This window comes from Sorex fumeus, unplaced genomic scaffold, assembly GCF_029834395.1.
Source record: "Sorex fumeus unplaced genomic scaffold, SorFum_2.1 ptg000098l, whole genome shotgun sequence".
Classification (NCBI taxonomy): Eukaryota; Metazoa; Chordata; class Mammalia; order Eulipotyphla; family Soricidae; genus Sorex; species Sorex fumeus.
The window spans coordinates 22,798,327-22,817,342 of record NW_026606155.1 but is presented as its reverse complement, the minus strand read 5'-3'; the positions used below and the strand labels follow the sequence as shown (position 1 = coordinate 22,817,342).

General features: G+C 44.8%; 1 protein-coding gene across 2 annotated transcripts in view; it reads left to right on the top strand.

Annotated features, from left to right (window-relative positions):
• PSEN1 (presenilin 1) overlaps positions 1-14,563 on the top strand; it is a 68,222-nt gene extending 53,659 nt beyond the window's left edge. The window contains exons 10-12 of one of the 2 annotated variants that reach the window (XM_056133797.1): positions 2,736-2,909; positions 5,264-5,382; positions 9,394-14,563. In XM_056133797.1, coding sequence (XP_055989772.1) covers positions 2,736-2,909; positions 5,264-5,382; positions 9,394-9,549 — 449 coding nt within the window. In that variant the 3' untranslated portion in view covers positions 9,550-14,563. Of the gene's footprint in view, positions 1-2,735; positions 2,910-4,499; positions 4,595-5,263; positions 5,383-9,393 lie in introns of those variants that run through there. The other variant, XM_056133798.1, reaches the window with a different exon arrangement.
• The last annotated feature ends 4,453 nt before the right edge of the window (positions 14,564-19,016 follow it).

The window sequence follows — 19,016 nt, the reverse complement described above, 5'->3', positions numbered from 1 at the left end:
GGTGGAGGGATGGGTGTTTGATCATTGTAAAATTGAAACCCAAGCACAAAAATTTGTAAGTCTACAAAAAAAAAAGAATTGTGAATGGACTATGCATTAAACTATGGCGCCATGCCTCCCCCCGGAAAGGAAAGGGTGTCTGTCTCTTCTGCCCCCCCTCCCCCCAGCAGCATGGCGGCAGCTGCCTCGGAGTTTATTTGAAAGCCAGATATGAGCTGGTGGTGACGGGGCAACTGCAGCCTCATGGGAAGGGGGGTGGAACCAGCTTGTCCTTCACGCCCAACTGAGGTCATGAGTTGCTCCCCACAAGCGGCTCTCCGGCATGGCCATGGCACCAGACGCACAGAAACCAATCTCATAATTATCGGGCTCTTGGCAGAAATCCCTTCAGACTTAATTAGTAAAATATCAGTAATCCAAAATCGTGACTGCGTGACGTCATATGGTTTTCATAACCACTAATAGAAAACAAATTATTTCACAAGGCCTTTTCAGCAGTTCTGATTGTTTGGGGAAAATTCCAAACAATAATGGTGCACCTTTTGTCGAAAGGATGAATGTAATCAAAGTAGAGAGAGAGTTAAGTAAAAATCATCTGCCTCACAGGCATTGGGAGGAGTGGGAGGGGAGGCTATATTGGGGTTCTTGGTGATGAAAAATAATTACTGGTGAGGGGAGGGGTGTTTGATCATTGTATGACCGAGACTTAAACCTGAAAGCTTTGTAACTTTTCTCATGGTGATTCAATAAATTAAAAAAAAATAAAAGCTTAGGGCAGTAGTACAGTGGGTAGGGTGTTTGCCTTGCATGCAGCCTACCATGATTAAATCCCCAGCATCCCGCATCCCATATGGTCCCCTAAGCACCGCCAGAAGTAATTCTTTAGTGCAGAGCCCAGAGTAACCCCTGAGCAACCCCTGAGCATCGCCAGATGGACTCAAAAAACAAAAAAGGAGAAGAAGAAGAAAAAGAAGCTTAAATGCTCCAGGATTAGGGAGCTAAGTCAGTTACCTGGAGCCCATGCTGTGTGCAGGAGTCCTAGGCTCAGTGCCTAACAACACATGATCCCCTGAACAGCCCCCAAGCACTTCCCTGGGAACACTTTAGGCTTATGACCCCAAACCTAAAGAGGTAAATGCTCCAAACACAACAAAGCAGCCAAGGTATGCCATAGGTCAAGGACCAGAATAGTAATGCAGTGGATCTGGCTTTTTGCCTATAATTTTTAATCATGTTGACAGTGACTATCCATTAAAAAAAAAAACTTCACCTCTTTGCTTTCCCAGCCTACTGCTGTCTCCAGTAACGATCCAGTAATTTATTCCCCAAGCTCCTGAGTGCCATGAGTTAGGAAGTTTTCAGCTACAAATATCAGAAAACCCAAATCAGTTGCTTTATAAAGCAAAGAAATGTGTTCTCTTATGTAACCAGAGTCCTGAGTTTTAAGTGTGTGTAGAGTTGGTTAATTTTGTGGCTTATTGATCTTATCTGTTGCCCAGTGTCTTGCCATCCTCCAGCTCTCCCACCTTTATCTATAATTTTGGTCCTTATTTCCTTGCTCCTCTGGGCCGCACAATAATGCATGATTAAAGCTGCTCAGAATATGCTGTGCAAAGGTCTGTGGAGCTGTGTGTTTGAGCCTTTTCTGTTGTTATTCTGTTTGTTGGCAAACTCCGTGCTGATTTTAAGGAAGGGATTTAGGATGTGTGCAAACTAGTATTGTTTGTTCAGTGTCTAGATTTCCAGAATAAGAAGGAGCTGTTTTTGTTTTCCTTATGTCTAAAACAATTTCTCCCAGGACCGGAGAGATAGTACAGTGGTTAGGCTGTTTGCTTTGCACATGGCCAACCCCGGTTCAATTCCTGGTACCCCCATATCTCCTGAGCATCACCAGGAGTAAGCTATGCCCCACCCTGTTATGTTTTGTTTTTTTTTTCCTCCAGAGACCATTACCTATACAGCCTTGGAGTCTTCACCAGGAAGAGGAATGATGGAATTATCTAGATTGGGGTTTATATAATGCCAGAATCTTGCGGGCAAGAGGTAGACTCTGCCCTCAGGAAATAAGTGGAAAAATGGATAGTGTGTGAGCAACTAGCATACCACTGTATCTAGGATTCGTGATTTAAGAACCCAAATACCCTAGTTTAAAGGACTCACAGGCAGGCTGGAGATACAATGCAGGATGTGAAGCACTTGCTGTGCGTACTGTCTACCCCAGTTCAAATCCCTGGTACTGCATATAGTCCCAGCACCACCAAGAGTCAGGCCAGAGATCAGAGCTAAGAATATCCTCCAGGTATTACTGGATAAGATCCAGAACCCCTTGTCGCCCCCAAAAATGACAGTTGTACATCTGCAAGATAGGTCAGGAAGTAAGGTGTTGTTTGCCTTCAAGGACCTCACCATTTGATCTTTGCAGCGCTTATGATTCCCCCATACTCCACCAGGGATCACTCCTGAGCACTGAGTCAGGAATAGTCCCTGGGCTTTGCTGAGTGTAGTCTAACCGCCCCACCATGCCCTTCCAATCCCCAAAAAAGACAGCTACATTGTGGGTGGGCTAAGTAGAGAGATGTCTCAGTGTAGAGCAAGTGTCTTGGTGTATGAGGCCTTAGGCTCTGTTGTACCCTGCGCCAGACCTAATACACTCATGTTCTGTTTCATGTAGACGTCTTAAGGAATGAAGGCATTTTTCTGAATATCAAATTTGTAATTTCTATTTTCTCTTAAAGGCTCAGAAGGTAACTCACAAGACCCTGTGACAGAGAGTGACGATGGCGGCTTCAGTGAGGAGTGGGAAGCCCAGAGAGATAGTCGTCTCGGGCCTCATCGCAGCACACCCGAGACACGAGCTGCTGCCCAGGAAATTTCCAGCAGTATCCTGACTAGTGAGGACCCAGAGGAAAGTATGTGCATCTCTATTCATTGGACCCCATTAGTTGCTGCATTATTATACTCACCCAAATTAAAATAAATTGGAAGTTTAATAGTCTGATTCTAAGTAATAATATAACTTCTAATGGGAAATATCAATAGTTTGTGCTTTCCCCATAGCTAAATATGTTCATGGACCCAATTCTGTATCTACAGCCTTATCTTGGCATTTGTTTTATAAAGTGAATACTTCTTTTTAAAATTATGATTCCAGTAAGACTTGCTAACTTAACTAGGGCTGCTTGGTTAGGGCTCAGGCATCTCTTCAGTTCAACTTAAGATGTGTCACTTATGTGTAATGGTGTCACTATTGAATAAGCTTAACAAATTGTCCAAATTAACTAACTTTTAGTTTTGCCTGTTTTACAAAATAAAGCCTTGAATTAAAACATAGTGTAAATATATACTAGTTTTAAAGAAACAAACACCCTAGATTATTTCACTGCTTTAAGCAGTCAGTCATATATATGTCTTTAACATTATCTCTCTGCTTAAGCAGAACTTTACTGATTCAGATCCTGGGCATATCCATAACCTTGATGCTTGGCTGAGTTTTCCAGGTGCTAGAGCATTTATAGTCTTTGGACCTTCCTCTTATAGCCAAGCTTGAGCTTGCCCTGGCTAGTGTTTTCTGTGTCTACAAAGTCACCACCGCAATTAAGTTGTGTCTCCTGATTGTCAGCTCTTTCCTGAGGGATGCCTAGTTACAGAAGAAAGGAGGATGCAGGCTGTTGAGCAGAGCTGCAATGTGGCTCTGCCTATCAAACCTGAGCATTTTTTTTTTCTTTTTGGGTCACACCCGGCGATGCTCAGGGGTTACTCCTGGCTCATCACTCAGGAGTTGCTCCTGGCGGTGCTCAGGGGACCATATGGGGTGCTGGGAATCGAACCTGTGTTGGCCATGTTGGCTGCGTGCAAGGCAAACACCCTACTCGCTGTGCTATTGCTCCAGCCCCGAGCATTTTCTTTATCATCTCTGTGTCCATGTTCTTCTCTTCTTCATCAGTTTTTTTGCAAGGGGTGGGGGGATTGGATTGGGTCACATCCACCAGTGCTTAATGGCTACTCTTGGCTCTGCACTCAGGCCTGGTAGACCATATGGGATGCCAGGGATAGAACCCAAGCTGGCTCTGTGCCAGGCAAGAGCCATACCCACTGTATGCCAGCCCCCTTTCTGGTTTTTTTTGGGTTTTTTTTTCTTTAAAGAAAAACCCAAGTATAAGCCTAGAGATAGCTCCAGTGGCTGGAATGCATCCTTATCATGGGGCAGACTCCAGCACTTACACCTTGAATACCACCAAGGGTCACTTCTGAGCTCAGAACCAGGAGCAGCCCATGAGCACCACTGGGTCGCGTCCCCAAACTCAAAATAAAATTGTTTTTATGCTTTGTATTTTTTCTGAAGAACTTCGGTTTCGTTTCTTATACTACATAATATTTGGAGTCAAAAGCCTTTCTAAGACTCTTATTTATCCATTCTTTATGTTTATAAGAATGATGGCTCTGTTATTTTTAACTCTGATAACAGCCCTGTGAAATAGCTCTGTAAACCCCATGTTTAGGTGAGGAATTTGAGGGTGATCGAAGCTGATCAACTTGCCCTACATCACGCAAATGCTTGGATAGTGGACCGAGCCCTGTTGCACACCTGAACTGGTGAGCATATCCATCAGTCTGGGAAGCTGCTCGAGTAGTAAGGGTAATTGACCCTTAGTTCATAGCATCAGATTTCACCAGTTATATGTTTATCAGGAAGATTTTCTTCTGATTGAGTGATCTCAGAACAGTAAAAATACACTAACCAGCTCACTGTTCTTTTTCTCACTCCCTGTGAAGCTGGCCAGGCTTCTCAGGATCTTCAGCCCCTGCCTTCCAGATATGGTTTCTCTAATCCAAGCTCTCACAGCTGCCTAGCTCCATGAAGCATAATTTATAATCATTGAGCTATGCACATATCTCGCAGAGTGAATGGGCAGAGCAAAGCACTTTTTTTCCATTTAAAGAGATGGTATCTATTTTTACAGGGGCTTTGTAAGGATTTGTAACAAGGGGCAAGTATAAACGAGACATTCAATAAATGGCATTTGCTCCTATTATTTTGTATATTGTAGCAGCATTTACTGTTAAGACCCCAGAGTCAGCCACCAAGACTCTGAAGTGCCTAGTGGGCAGAAGCAGGAAAAGAAAGAGGAGACGTCGCTAAGCCGAGCTCTGCATGCTGCCATGTACTGGCACCTCACTTGGTCAGGGTGTGGTGGGGCAGGACATTGTTGGATTTGAAAGCAGAGCCCAGAGTGACTCTCTGTTTGTAATCTTTTGTTTTTAGGGGGAGTAAAACTTGGATTAGGAGATTTCATTTTCTACAGTGTTTTGGTTGGCAAAGCTTCCGCAACAGCCAGTGGAGACTGGAACACGACCATAGCCTGTTTCGTAGCCATATTAATTGTGAGTATAACCAGATAAACGTGTGCCCACACGCCAGTCAGAACTCCCATACTCTCCATCAGACTGGTCCTGTTTCGGTTTAGGGAGTTTTTGTTTATTATTTTGTTCTGGTTTAGGCATTTCCCATACTCAGGGCCTACTTGGGAGTTGCTCCAGGCAATGCTTAGGCACCCATGCCTAGAACTCTACATTGGAACTCCAGTCCTTTGAGCCATTTCCCCAGCCTGTTTGAACCCCATCTGCACTGAGAGATCTAGTCAGTTGCAAAACTTTTTTCTTTTTTTGGCGGGGGGGGGGGGGGGGGTGTTTGGGGACTGTTGGGATGGGAGTTTGATGTTGGGTCACACCAGCACTACAGTGCTTGGGGAACCATGAGTCCTGGGAATTGAACCTGGGTCGCCTGCGTGCAAGGCCTTACCTGCCGTACTGTCTTTGACTCCAGCTGCAGAGCTTTTAAAGCTCAAGAGCTCACCTGAGAAGCTCTTGCTTCATCTGACCACAGAATTCACAAACCAACAGTGCATAGTCTGGAGAAAGATCAACAGGCCAAACACAGGCATTGCACACATGAGGTCTAGGGCCTGGGTTTGACCCACAGCACCACATGGTTCCCCGAGCACAGAGCCAGGAAGATCTCACCACTACCCCGTCAGCTGTACCTTCAGGGTACAGCCCCAAGACAACAACAGCAAAAAAGCCAAATACTTACCCTGAGATTCCCTACTTGATTTGGATTTGTTGTTTGTTTTTTCAAGTTCCCTAGGAAATTCTGATAAATACCTCTGACTGTAAAATACTTCCACTGGTTCTAGCCTGACAGCTTAAGTATATAAGAAATTTGACGTACTATGTCAGTCTTAAAGGGATAAGCAGAGCCTCTTAACTTCATGATATTGGTGTATTTATTTTAAACCTGCAACCAATCCACCATATTCCTTTGGGCAGCGAGTATGTGGTAAGGCAAGAAACACAAGTACAGGGGTCAGAGTGATAGTACAGAGGATAGAGTGTTTGCCTTGCACATGGCCCACCTAGGTTCAGTGCCTGGCATCTGGCATGGTTCCCTGAGCCTCCAGGGGTGATCCCTGGGCATAGAGCCAGGAGTAAGCCCTGAGCATCACTTGATACGGCCCCAATACATCCCCCTCCCATCCCACCCACCCCGTCCTGGCAAAAAAAAAAGGGAAGTACAATTCACAGAATTCACAGCAGGTAGGGCGTTTGCCTTGCATGTGGCTGACCGGGCCAACCTGGGTTCAATTGTTCCGCTCCTCTCGGAGAGCCCGGCAAGCTACCAAGAGTATCTCACCCGCACGGCAAAGCCTAGAAAGCTACCCGTGTGTATTCGATATGCCAAACACAGTAACAAGTCTCACAATGGAGACGTTTGCTCTTTTGAATTAAAGACATTTCATATACAATATGAAAATGAAGTTAGATGAGAGGCTCATTAAGTACTTTTTCTTGCACATTTGCTTTTTGTTTATACTTGTGATTTATCATGACTTAATAAACAGTTAGAATTTTATGTTTTCTTAGGGCCAGAGTATCAGATAGTAGAACAGGTGAGGCTCTTACCTTGCATGGGACTGACCTGGGTTCCATCCTTGGCACCCTACATGGTCCCCTGAGCACTGCCAGGAGAGATCTTGAGCTCAGAGCCAGGAGTAAGTCCTGACTTCCACCAGGTATGCCCCAAACAAAAACAAACAAAAAAAGAATTTTGTGTTTTCTCTTTTGAGGTTGATTTGGTGTGTTGTATCATTTTGTTTCTCTGCTTTTTATTGGTTTACAATATTATAGAATTTCAGGAGTATAGTATTAACACCTCTGTTATGCAGTGAAACTTAGCACCCCCACCAGCAAAGTTCCAGAGTTCTTTTCACAACTTAAAAAGTCCTCTTTCCCAGCTCTTCCCACTTTGCTTTCCTGGTTTCTCTGGGAACCACCATAAATTCATCAAGTTCGAGTGAGATTTTGTTTTTGTTTTTTTCAGTTTGTTTGCCTTAGTTAATATTCCCCATTTGAGTAACACTGTCCATTATATGCCTTTTAGTTCCATATTTACCTCTGTATAATTAATACATTTTTTCAATTTTTTTATTGAATCATCATGAGATCATTACAAAACTGTTCATGATTGAGTTTCAGTCACACACTGATCCAACACCCATCCCTCCCCAGTGTACATTTTCCACCACCAGTATCCCCTATTTCCCTCCCACCATTCCCCAGTGTCCCCCTCCCCCCGCACACCCCCTCCCGCTCAGCCTGCCTCTGTAGCAGGCACTTTTCTACTTTCTCTTTCTCCTTTTTTGCATTATGGTTTGCAGTACAGGTAGCAAGAGATCATTTTGTTTGTTCAGGGCATTCAGTATTTATCAGGAAGATACAGTTGGAGTAGCTTTTGTAACTGGGTGGCAGCTTTGGGGTGTGGGTATGACTGCTGGGGCTTCCAGAAGTACAGGGAAGTGAGGGAAGGTAGCTCATCCTGTCCCCGGGAGAAGCCTCGAGATTTCAGTCACAAAGCCCGCATACCCAGATCTTTAGCAGATTACTCTCTCAGTGAGGTCTGTCCTAAGATGGTAGAGTACAGCCGAGGGTATGGCATTTTGGGTTGTGGGAGCAAGTGGCTGCCGGGGGCTCTGTTTGGGCAGCTGTTTGTACCAGGCTAACCTGCCCCAATCTGTTCCAATCTACCCAAGTCTGTTGAGCTCTGTGCAGGCCCAAGATTAACAGCCTCTCTTGATCTCTTTTAAAATTGATTTATGGATTTCTGGAGCAAGGCCGGTAGAAGAGCTTACATGGTAGTGCTGGAGTTGCTTTGTGGAGGTGACTGAGAAGGCTTCCGGGAATATAGGGAAATGGGGGGAGGTAGTGCATCCCAACTCCAAGAAAGTCTGAAGATTTCAGTCACAGAATGATTGGTGTATTTTTTAAGGGAGAAAAAAAAACCTTACATTTTTGATGCTCTTCCTCCAGACTATAGGTAGCGTCTTACTAAATATAGTAAAAAATGGACTATAATTGGCCAGGGATAGGACAACTCAGTCGTATCACAACTTGTCTTAAATATGTGAGGCCCTGAGTTCAATCTTTGGCATCAGTCACAAAAACATGTTGTCAGTTTATCCTGTGAGCATTTCTTTACTTCCACAAAATATAAAGATTGTTCTTCTCTGCAAGAATTACAGCCTGCCAAACAGAAAATAGGACAGCCAGTTAATATTTGAGATAGGAATTTCAGTTAAATACTTAATTTTTTTAAGGGTTATTGTTCATTTGTTTGGGAGACACACCTGATGGTGATTGGAGACTGCTCCTCATTGTGCTTAGGGATCATTCCTGATGGTGCCAGAGACTGTGCAGTGCCAGGAATTGAACTGGAGGGGTCAGCTTTATGCAACCCCCCCAGTGCCTTAACCCCTGTACTATCTCTTTGGCGCTCAAAAGGAGTTATACTTAATTCCGGGTACCAGTCCTTACGGGCTGGAGCGATAGCACAGCGGTAGGGCGTTTGCCTTGCACGCAGCCAACATGGCCGACCCAAGTTCGATTCCTCCGCCCCTCTCGGAGAGCCCGGCAAGCTACCGAGAGTATCTCGCCCGCACAGCAGAGCCTGGCAAGCTCCCCGTGACGTATTCGATATGCCAGACACAGTAACAACAAAGTCTCACAATGGAGACGTTACTGGGCCCGCTCAAGCAAATCGATGATCAACAGGAGGGCCTTTACCTTTACCTTTACCTTTAGTCCTTACTTAAAATTAGGTGATGCTATAATGTGTTACAAGCTCTTATCTTGCAAAGTAAAATAGGTTCCCTTTTTGTCTAGTCACTACATTTTTTTAATGACTTTTCCCCCCCAGATTTAATAACGCTTGTTATAGAATTTGATCTCAGGGTATAGTATTTAATGTTCAGAATCAAAGCCCAGGCTTGTGACTGAGTTCCTTTGCATAAAATGCTTTGATAATTTTACATGCGTTTGTGTTTTCCCTCTTCTCCACAGGGTCTGTGCCTTACATTATTACTCCTGGCCATTTTCAAGAAAGCATTGCCAGCTCTTCCCATCTCTATTACCTTTGGGCTTGTTTTCTACTTTGCCACAGATTATCTTGTACAGCCCTTTATGGACCAATTAGCATTCCATCAGTTTTATATCTAGCATATATGCAATTAGAATCCCATGGATTTTTCTCCTTTGACTATAATAAAATCTGGGGAGGACAAGGTGGTTTTCCTGTGTCCACATCAAAGTCAAGATTCCCGGCTGGACTTTTGCAGCTTCCTTTCAAGTCTTCCTGACCGTCTATACTCCGGGGCATTAGAAGGAAGTGTCTACAGAAAATGGTTATGAACATTCATCATGGTGACATCTTGGTGGAAATGAGTCCCTTGGTGCAAAATTCCTGATTTGAGGGACAATGACAAGGAAAAGTGATGGGCCCAGACGTTGGCTGTGCTCCTGCTGGCAGTTTGACCTTTGGTGGCAGGGGAATTTTGCCACTGCTGCAGCCTCTCAGGATGCCATTACCAAGAGGTAGATGAAGTGATTTCAGCCAAACAGAATTCTTCATCATAAACTCCACAGTGAAAAGCAACCTAATAAATCTTTATGGGATTCCGACCCTTTTCAAGAGGTACTATAGGGAGAGCAAGCAATAACAGCAAAATGAAAAGGTGGAGCAAAATGTTCATGTCACACTCTTCTCTTTTTTTTTTTCCTGAACTTCTTTTTAAATGAGACTTGTTTTCACCTGAGTCAAGTCAGATGTGTAGGTTGGTTTTGGTGATTTTTGTTCTCAAGCACTGAAACTCATTGCCATTGATGGTTGCCAATTCTGCCCAAGGCCAGTCTGAACTTTTTGAAGTTGCTTTATCTTAAAAGTCTTAACCTTAGGTTCCAAAATTCAGTAATTTCTGGAAATAATGGGACTACTACTCAGCAATTTCCTACTTTTATTTAGGTAATTTTGGGGTTTTCCACCAAATTCCTAATTTTCCAACATACTTGTCCAGTCACTTCCCCAGATGCCTCTTCTTGTCCTCTTCCACTTCACTTCTCCCATACACAGTTCTGAGGCAAATAAGACAGCTCACTGTGGGAGCAAATGACCCAGTTACTCTAGGATTTTGCTCTTCGTGTGGTGCAAAGAATGTGCTATGAATCAGTACTGTCAGCCTTGCTGACCTAATTTTTTTTTTTTTTTGATCACAAGTACAATGTGTGCCCAAAGAGAGTAGAATTAAAGAAGAGTAAAATGGCTGGTGAAGCACTTTCTGTCCTCGTTTTTCTTTTTGTTCACTACAGTCACCTATTTCTTAATAGCAGGTCAGAATTTGAACCATCAGCCCCAAACTGGTAGTCTGTAAAATGTACAGACCATTTGTGTCAGTCCAAAACAGGAGTCTAAAGGAAACCAGCATTTCACTTGTGAGCCATGGGAGAATCTGGAGTCAGGAGGACCAGCTGCCAGGAGAACCAAGAAGAGGCCTCTGGCAGTCCGCAGGGCGAATGAGCTGCTGTTCCCTAGCAAGTACTAAGGAGGAGATTCACTTATCTACTAAAATCATTTTCTGATTGGGGTTTTTAGGGTTTCCCTTTGGTTATGTGAGTTGGGTAGTGATGTTTGACCCCATAGACAGGCGTTGTGCCTATCGGAGTCCTGGGCCCAGGACACCTCTAAATAGAGCCTTTCCTTACCCAAGCCAGGGGATCAGTCATCTCCTTCTGTGACTAAACAAAGAGCAGCCTTTCCTTTTTCCTGACATTTTCTCCCGGCCTATCTGGGATCTCACTTGGGGTTCACCTTGGCTTCTGATGAGTGTTTCAGATAAACTAACTTAAAAAGTAGTGTGTTGTACTGAGTAGAAGTAATTGCTGGTTCTTACTGGGTCGTTGGAACTTGAAGAAGAGCTTTGCAGCGAGTGTTAGAGCTGTAGACTCTCTTATCCCTGGTCCCCCCCACCCCCACACACACACCCCTTCTCCCCACCCCTACATTTTCAGTTTCTTTTTTATCCTCTCAGCCTTAAGGCACTGTGAATATTACCTTCTGGAAAGGCAGAGTTCAGCAACCACTGGAACAGACTTGTGATTGGAAGCAGTGTTGGGAGAGTCCTAATCTAGGGCAGCTGATTTTTTCCAAAGTCCAGATGTGCTTTCTCTCATGAAAGGCTCACCCCAGATGAAGTATGTGTATGCGTGAGCATGTTTGAATCCACCCTGTGTACTGTAGCTCCGTATAGACCGTTTGCAATAAATCTCTCGTTTTTCTACAAGTTGGAAGCACCTCTTGGCATTGGGATAAAACATTTTTCTGAAGCCACAGTCTTAGATGCAGACCTTTTCTTTCAGACATTCCGTTTGAACCAATTCATTTTTTCCTGAAATAAAAGAATGCTACTCCTCCACTTTGAAAAATGTCCACAGAGGAGACAGTAAGAATCCCACAGAGACTGTGCATGGGCCAGGCAAAACAACTGATCCAGCATGATTAGCTAAGCCATACTGCTTAAGAAAAGAAACAAAACAGCAAAATAGAACTAGTAGGCAGAGAAACAGAAAAGGAGCCACAGATGTCAGGTCTTAGGGCCTGCTGAACGAGGAGTCTTCTCACAGACTGCTGCTATGTTTCTCTCTGTAAATACCCACCATGTGGGAAGAATGGTAAATCTTTTTCCGAGATGAAGTGCTCTTTCCTGTTTCCGCTTCTCCCTAGTGTGTGGTCTAGGATCACAGCTTTCACTGTAAATTCCTAAATTCCTTGATGGAGGGGTGGGGGAAAACTTGTTTAAGTAACATGGAAGAAAACATGTAAGCAATTTATCAACTTCACAAAGGCACACTGACTACAGAGATTCTTCTGGTTTAAGAAGGTGCCCAAACAAATAATATATTTAGTACATTTCCTTCTACTTGCCTCAAGCAACTTTGTCCGGGTAATCTCCATGGCACTCGTAGAATGTCAGCCACCCTATAAGAGTTCCCCAGGTCTGAAGCCTCGGAAGATCACTGATCCCAACCCCTGCGCTTGGCTGTGATAGATTTATGATAAATTTATGATCTATCCTTGAAAGAAAAAGTGCTCAGAAACCACTACAAAAAAGATTTATTTACTCTTTCCATGTTCCGGTCAGGGTGCCAAGATCTAGAAATAAAAAAATTAGGATTGAAGAAATGATTTCATAAACTGAGTCCATTCAGGAAGAGCAGAGTCAATCCCCAGCACTACATGGCCCTCTGAGCACTGCCCAGAGTGACCCCCCCGTGCCCCAACTCCAGCTACACCACCAGGTATGGCTCACAAACCAAAAATATTTTTTTAATGAAAATGCAAAGATGAACTAGATACATTCCCAGGGACTGGGGAAATGACTCCAAGGGTTGGAGTGCTTGCTTTGCATGCAGCGGCCTGGGCTTGATCCCTGGCTCCTTGTGGTCCCCCCAAGCACTGCTTTGGAAGTAGTCCCCAACACTCGCACCCAAAAGAGAAAAATATATATCCCCAGAATGCAGCTGTGATCTCCTGTTTCCAGGTGTAAGCCATCTTTAACGGCTCTAAATTATTGCATACTTAACAATAACTCCTTTTTACTGTTAACTTTATGGAGAGCTTTAACACGGATCCAGTGATGACTTCCTTTTTCTAGAAACCGACCCTTTAGCATACAGCTTTCTCTCTGAATTTGCTTTTGAATAGTCCATAAAGAGCAGACTTGCCCAAGCCCAGCTTGCTTGTCCCGCCTCATGGCCAATCAGGCCTTCCACTCACTGTTTTTCCACCTGCTGACATTTAGGTGATCCTAAATGGTGGCATCACTGCTGTGCTGTAGGCCCAACTACCCACCTGTGGCATCCTCAGTGAGAACATTTCCCTTTGTGGAGAAATATTTTGAGAATGTTCACAGACAACCTTTGTGAGAAAGTGAGCTACAACGCTTTCATCTCTGTGAACCTGTGTCTCCTTAGAGGTTTCAGCCTGGGCCAAGTTCATCTTCATCAGTGCAAGGAGTACAGGATATACTAGAGCACCATCATGGCTTTCCTCTCCAGCAGAAGCCTTTGCATTTAATGGCTCCCTCTTCCCACAGTCCACACCATCCCATTCTGGGGCCTTCTGCCTGACCGGGTTTCCTGGCGGGAGATGGTAAACGTTCTTGGATCTCTGGTGACCCTCCCCAGTGAAGGGAAGCTGAGGTCAGCCATTCCCAGTCCCTCCAGACTCCTTGCTTTGTTCCATACCACAACAAGTGTTTAAAAATAATAATCTGGCCTGCAGATAACGCCCACCTCTAAAGGTACCCCAATCAGTGTGAACCAAGACTGGGAAAATTGGGACTTCTGATTTTGCCCTGAAAAACAGTACATCATAACTGAGCCCAAAAGTGACCCTTGTGATCCTTTTTCAAGTCCCCAAGCATACTTAAAATGGCAACTTTAGCTTTTTAGAACCTTCAGTGAAATTGCCAAATCAAGAGTACCAGCCAGGCTGTCACCTTTGTCCTCTTCTCTGGTAGGAAATGCCTCCGATGTATAAATTCAAAAGGGGTTCAGAACCAAACTCTCTTCTTAGAATGTTCAAATATCTGAAGACTTTTCCCAGTCTGGCCGCCTGCGTTGCCTGAGCTAGCCTTTGAGTCTTCCTCAGGCTCCGGCAGGGAACTGTGGGTGTCAGCCTGGTCTGTGCAGCAGTAAGGGGGTCCCCCGGAAAGCACCTTTCCTTTTCAATAATCGTTTCAGCAGGGAAGCTTCCAAATGAACTATTCAGAGCAGTGTTTCTCCACCAGAAAGTTCCAGTGGGCCACAGGTGAGAATTGCATGAACCGGGTGGAGGGGCACAGCGTGAGACTAGGGACCAACTGGTATGATGTGGGTGGGCTGGTCACAGGATGGGAATATGGTGCAAGAGGTTGAGAAACCCTGGTCTAGAGTAGTGACTGAAGGCTGAACTTGTTTACATATGATTGGAGGTGCTGGGACATGGGCCACATTGGAATCATTTATTCTCATGTCCATTGTCTGGCTTTTACTTCTACAGACATTGCTCTGTACATGACTCAGACAGACTGTGAATACATCTTTTTTAAATACCTTTCAAATTCTTGGTAAGATAATTTTGATAGATGATTGCTGATTTTCCTGTATTTATCAGATGAATAAAGACTGCATGAATCCAGCTAACTGTGCAAAGTTTGCTTTCTTTTCAGAAGAGGTGGGTTTAGGGGCCAGAGTGGTAGTACAGTGCATAGGGTATTTGCCTTGCACACAGCCAACCCAGGTTTGAACCCTGATGTCCCATACGGTCCCAGCACTACCAGGAGTAATTTCTTGAGTGCATGAGTGCAGAGCTAGGAGTAACCCCTGAGCATTGCTGGATGTGACCCAAAAAACCAAAAAAAAAAAAAAATAGGTTTATTTACTAAGAACAGAATTGCAACTTCTGAAGAGCATGCTATGTATTGATTTTGGAAATCCAAAGAGTAGTGAACTGCTTTTACAGAGGGAGGGCAAGGGGTGCAGTTCTGAAAGGAGCTCTTGGGAAGAGAGTTCACAGTAGTGATGACTAGACTGCAGACCTCATTGGTGATTGGTGGAGCTGTTGCTGGTGGAGCTGTGGATGACTTCCTGTCTGGAAATTAACATCGACTTCCTGTTGGGGTGTCCAGAAGACTCTAGGGTGAAAACAGTGATGAGTTAATGAGCTCTCCAACTGTGGCTGCACAACTCTAGTAAAGGCTTTTTAAATATGGTTTTGTTTGGGGGGTAATCTGGCAGTGTTTGGGACTTAGTCCTGACTCTACTCAGGAACTCTGGGGATCATATGGGATGCCGGGCAGCAAACCCTGGTCAGCCATGTGCAAGTGCCTTACACACTGTATATTGCTCTGGCCCAAGGCATAATTTTTAAATCAAATCTTAAATGTTGATTGTGGTTTAGGCCATATGGTTACAATCGTTTAATGTTTATATGGTTACAATAGTGTTACTGTTTATCATTTTGGTATACAAAATTTACTGTTACCTCACTACAGCCAAAGTGCCTTAGACTCCACTGACCTTTCATCGCCTTTGGTCCACTTTTTCCCTTCCCCCTCTCACAGCTGCTTGGCATCTCAGTTTTGTAATCCAAAACCCAGGGTTTGTCTTGATTTAATACTATGTATGCCCATGTTCTGTTTTTGTATATATCACAGATGAGTGAGATCACCTGGGATTTGTCTCCTCCCTTTGACAATAATTATTTCCTTTAACAGGATGCCCCCAGTTCCATCCGCCTTGCAGCAAACAGCACGATAAATCTTTTCTTACAGCTGCGGAGTATAACATTGTGTATATATACAACTTCTGTATATGTTCTAGTCATTGGACATTCTAAGTTGTTTGCATATCTTTTTTTCCTTTAATTTTATTTAAACAGGTATTATGAACAACTTTAAACCACAAGCTTTGGCCATTGAATGTTTCAAGCATTTAGCACCAATCCCACCAGCAGGGCAACCTCCCTCCACCACGGTCCCCAGTACCATCCTTAGCAGGCACAAAGTAATTTGTTTTATATTGCTTGTTACAACAAAATGGCAAATAGACTTACCAAAAAAATTGTTCAGTAAAAAAAGATTTGTGAAAATTATTATATCTCATAATGGTGTTATTAAAGTTACTGAGGATTTACCGAACTGTTTCTTGTTAGTTGAGCCCTTTGAGCCATCTCCCCAACCCTCAAACAACTTTCTCTTTGGAGGGGACTCCCAAGTGGTGATCAGGAGGTCTGGGGACCCCAACGGTGATTCTCAGCTAACCAGGCTGGGGTTCAATGCAGAGATCTGAAAATGTGCTGTGACTCATTAGTATACTACTTGTAAGTCTGAGGCCCTGGGTTCAACCCCCAGCACCATAAAAGCTATCACAAAAAAAGAGAATGGGGCTGGAGATACAGTACAGAAGTTAAGATTCTCGCCTTGTGCTTGGCCAACCACAGTTCAATCCCCAGGACCACTACAATCCCCCAAACACTGCCAGGAGTGAGTGATCCCTGAGCACAGAACCAGGAGTAATCCCTGAGCACTGCTGGGTGTGGCTCCCCAAAGGAATTTAAAGAGGAAAGGCCAAATAGCAAATCAGATATAATTATAGTTGCTTAAACTTTCTCTCCCCTATTGAATGATTAGTTGAGGCTGGAGAGCGAGCCCAGCTGAGTACATACTTTGTGCAGGAAGACCCAGCTTGATCCCCAGCGCTGCAGAGTTCCCTGAGCACTGCCAGGAGTGACTTGTTCTCCTGACTTATTCAAAGCCTGGAATAGCATCACCACACTTCCGCACCCCCTAGAAAAAGACATGGAAATTATGGAGGAAATTTCCTAACTTATCTCAGGGGCCTTTAAAGTCTCCATGGGAGAGAAGAGATCACACACTCTGTGGCCTCTTTGTGTGTGTATGTGTGGTTACACTGGTGAGTCTCAGGGGTTACTCCTGGCTTTGTGCTCAAGAATTATTCCTGGAGGTGCTCAGGGGAACATTTGGGAATCAAACCTGGGTCAGCCGTGTGCAAGGCAAATGCCCTACCCACCATACTATCTCAGTAACCCCTACGTCTTCTTTTTTTAAATCCTAAAATATTTATTTATTGCTTTTTGCATTACACCTGGCGATGCTCAGGAATTACTCCTGGCAGTGCTCAGGGGACCATATGAGGTGCTAGGGGTCACACCTGGGCTGGCCGCGTGCAAGGCAATTGCCCTACCCTCTCTTCTATTGTTCCAGCCCTCCTAAAATTATTTTAATCATATAGCAACTCAAGGTCTGTTTTATACCAGAGGATTTCATTCATCTTTTTATACATTGTGCATCTCCTCTGGTGGACTGAAGAATTGGAGGTTGAGCCTGCCAAGAACCATTAAATTCAGAGACACAAGGATGATATAACATGAACACAACATGGAACAAGAAAAACATTTACACCATACTGAAATTCCCAGGGCAAGTATGTGTATAGGGTGCAAGCCATGCCCTTTGGCTATGCTCTCCCAGTTTCCCAGCCTAGAGAGAGACAGGAAGCGGTTCTCAGCCTGTCCCTGGCTACATATGGCAGGTCAGCCGTTGGGGGATGCATTAAGGTCTGCAAGAATTGGGATCCTCCTACCCTCTTTCCTGTAGATAAATTCAGAAGACAAGATATTGTTACAAGCAGCTCTGGACATTAAAGGCCTGATTCACCAAGGCACTCAAGGCGTTTAGTAATTGTTGCATGCGGGACCTGAGATAGTACAGCAGATACATTTGCCTTGCATAGTGCTGCCTCCGGTTCAATCCCTGCCACCCATATGGTCCCCTGGGCACCATCAGGAGTGTCAGAGACAGAAGTAATCCTTGAGCATCTCCAGGTGTGCCCACCCCCCCCCCCAAAAAAAAAACTGTTGCCTGAATTGATTTTTGTTTCAAAGTCCTGCAGTGGTTAATATTTTTGTGATGAGAGGTGGGTGGTCTGACCTGGAGGGTCTGCCTGAATTCAGGCCTGGGGCTTCTGCTGTTATTATACCCAGCCAGAGGTGCCTGAAAGGCTCTGCAGGTTTTCTCTTGGAAACACTCCAGCCTTCTGCTTGGCAGAGCCCCAGACTGGGGCTGGAATGGAACCCCACTTCCTCAGTGGGAACTCAGCCACCAAACTTTTCCTGAAGCCACACATGCTGCCCCCAGGATGCTGCCTGCAGCTGGGAAGGGAAGATTTGGGTCCACCCCCACCTGCTGCTTCCTTCCATCTCCCCGATTTCCCTCTGACCACAAACTGAGCAGCAGGGGAGCTGGCCAACTCAAATGCAAAGAAGTGGTGTGGGTCAGGCCCCGCAGCCACACAGTACCCAAACCCTCAAGCAGACATCCACCCTCCCAAGATGGGAACACATGCCTGAGTGATGGGATGATGCCAGGTTGCACCCCTTACTCAGTCCTTGTTTACAGGGCTGCTCCAGAGTGCGGATCAAGAAGTCCTGCTCACAAACCCATATTTATAGTTTATAATGATGGTCAGGGCTGAGTCCAAACATTTCTCCCCAGGACACATGGTGTATCCTGAGAGATGTTTGGGTTTCTGGGGCTGCCAGGGAAGGGGGCGTTGGGCGCACATCAGCGCTCCAAGTTGATGAATGCAAAAAAAAAAAAAAGGGGCTTATGCCTTTCCCTCATTTAACCCAGGGTAGCCGTAAGGGAGGATATTTGTCCCCAGACAAATGTCTATTGAGAAGTTACTATGAATAGACCCCAGACCTATGCTAAACCTCTCCCAACCCTTACTTTGGGTCCTTATCATCCCAAACTGAGATGGAGCCTCGTTCTAAATTCACAGGTGAGAAATTGGAAGTTTCCAGATTCTGAGCCATATCCCCAGACTTTCAGCAAAGGAAAGGCTGCCCTGCCCGGGAGTTCTGTGTCGGTCACCTCCCTGGCAGGCTGTGGGACTGGGCCGCTGTGCTCAGCCTCCCAGTTTTCTCCCCTAACAAGGAAACCTCTGGGGCCACAGTGATAGTGCAGCAGGTAGGGCATTTGCCTAGCACACAGCCAAACCAGTGTTGATCCTTAGCATCCCATATGGTCCCCCAAGCACCACTGGGAGCAAATCCTGAGTACAGAGCC